At 49.2% G+C, this 1432-nt stretch overlaps 1 protein-coding gene across 1 annotated transcript in view; it reads right to left on the bottom strand.

The window, feature by feature from the left end:
- The window catches only part of gas7a (growth arrest-specific 7a), a 24627-nt gene that overhangs the window by 5545 nt on the left and 17650 nt on the right, over positions 1-1432 (bottom strand). The window contains exons 5-7 of the mRNA XM_008402804.2: positions 1060-1086; positions 803-854; positions 272-403 (exon numbers count right to left, since the gene is read on the bottom strand). Of these exons, the coding sequence (XP_008401026.1) occupies positions 272-403; positions 803-854; positions 1060-1086 (211 nt within the window). The remainder of the gene's footprint in view (positions 1-271; positions 404-802; positions 855-1059; positions 1087-1432) is intronic.

Below are 1432 nucleotides of genomic sequence, written 5' to 3'. Positions count from 1 at the left end.
ACAGACACACACACAAACACACACACACACACAGACACACACAGACACACACACAAACACACACACACAAACACACAGACACACACACACACCCACACGCACCCACACACACACACACACACGCAAACACACACGCAGACACACACACACAGACACTCAGGTGAACTCCCCCTGTGTTTAAGACCTGATGCTTGTTCAGGTTTGGCCCCAGCAGGTGGGAGGACGACGCGGCGAGTCGCCTCGTCGCCTCGTCGCCTCGGCGCCTCGTCACCTTCTCCACGCCGGCGAAGCGGCTGGCCAGCTGCTTCCGCAGGTCGGCGATGTGGTGGTCGTACTTCTTCAGATCCTTCTTGAAGCTGTCGCCTCTGAACGTCAGCAGCGGTTTCTCTACCTCCGTGTGCAGCTGCAGAAACAGGATGTTGTAGAATCATTAGAAACGGATAATCACAATAAAGCTGATTTATTGTTGCACATTATTTAGTGTCTTTTAAATCCTGATGGATGAGTAATTTAATTCTTGGTTCCTCTATAAATGGGTAAAATCATTTTGAAGCTTTAAACTTATGTCATGATTATTTTTGTTCTTCGCACCATTTGCCCCAAAAATGCAGAAAAGTTTAGTTATAGTTTACTATTAAATGTTTAACGGTTTGGAATCAGAATAAATATATCTAAGGCCGTTTTCCTGCTGGTCCGGTCGACCCGGTTCTACTGGACCCAGAACATCTGCTCCACCTCCAGCTGCTGTGGTTCTGAACCAACCTGTTCCCCTCCTGGCCTGTGGGGGCGCTGCACCAAGAACCACTGAAGGAAACGACACAAAAACCTCTGAAGACGCTGAGAGCAACTTCCTTCTTCACCAGATGGAAACAAGATGGAGGATTTTAGCGGTTGGAGGATTTCTCTTTAGGCTAAAGACCAGGAGCCATTTCTGCTGCTAGCGCTAGGCTAACAGGTTAGCTTTGGTTGGATTTACCCAGAATGCAATGTGCTGCAGTTGGAGGATTTCTCTTTAGGCTAAAGACCAGGAGCCATTTCTGCTGCTAGCGCTAGGCTAACACGTTAGCTTTAGCTTTAGGTAGTGCACTTCCTGCTTTTGGTGCGGTCTCCGGCCCGCTTGGCGTTCACATGTGTATTCACACCGAACCCAGCGAGGTTTGTAGGACCAGAGTTAGCTTAGCATTCACGCCTCACCAACCGAACCGGACTTTAAAGGAAAACGGACCGGAGTCGGGTAAAAGCGGACTGACCAGGGCTGGTGGGAATGAACCCCGAATGTGTGACGGTAAGTTTTTCATTTTACTGTTTCGTGTTAAAGGTGCAGGCGTCACAAACAAATCGATTAGTGGTCCTGCAGCGTTGATGTGCAGCAGCAGGTTGGGGTCGGCTGCATCGCCCTGGGCCTGTCACAACACACAGCTAATTAATTAGC

Source organism: Poecilia reticulata, unplaced genomic scaffold, assembly GCF_000633615.1.
Source record: "Poecilia reticulata strain Guanapo unplaced genomic scaffold, Guppy_female_1.0+MT scaffold_259, whole genome shotgun sequence".
Classification (NCBI taxonomy): domain Eukaryota; kingdom Metazoa; phylum Chordata; class Actinopteri; order Cyprinodontiformes; family Poeciliidae; genus Poecilia; species Poecilia reticulata.
Note: the sequence above shows the minus strand (reverse complement) of the source record. Positions and strands in the feature narration are given on the sequence as shown.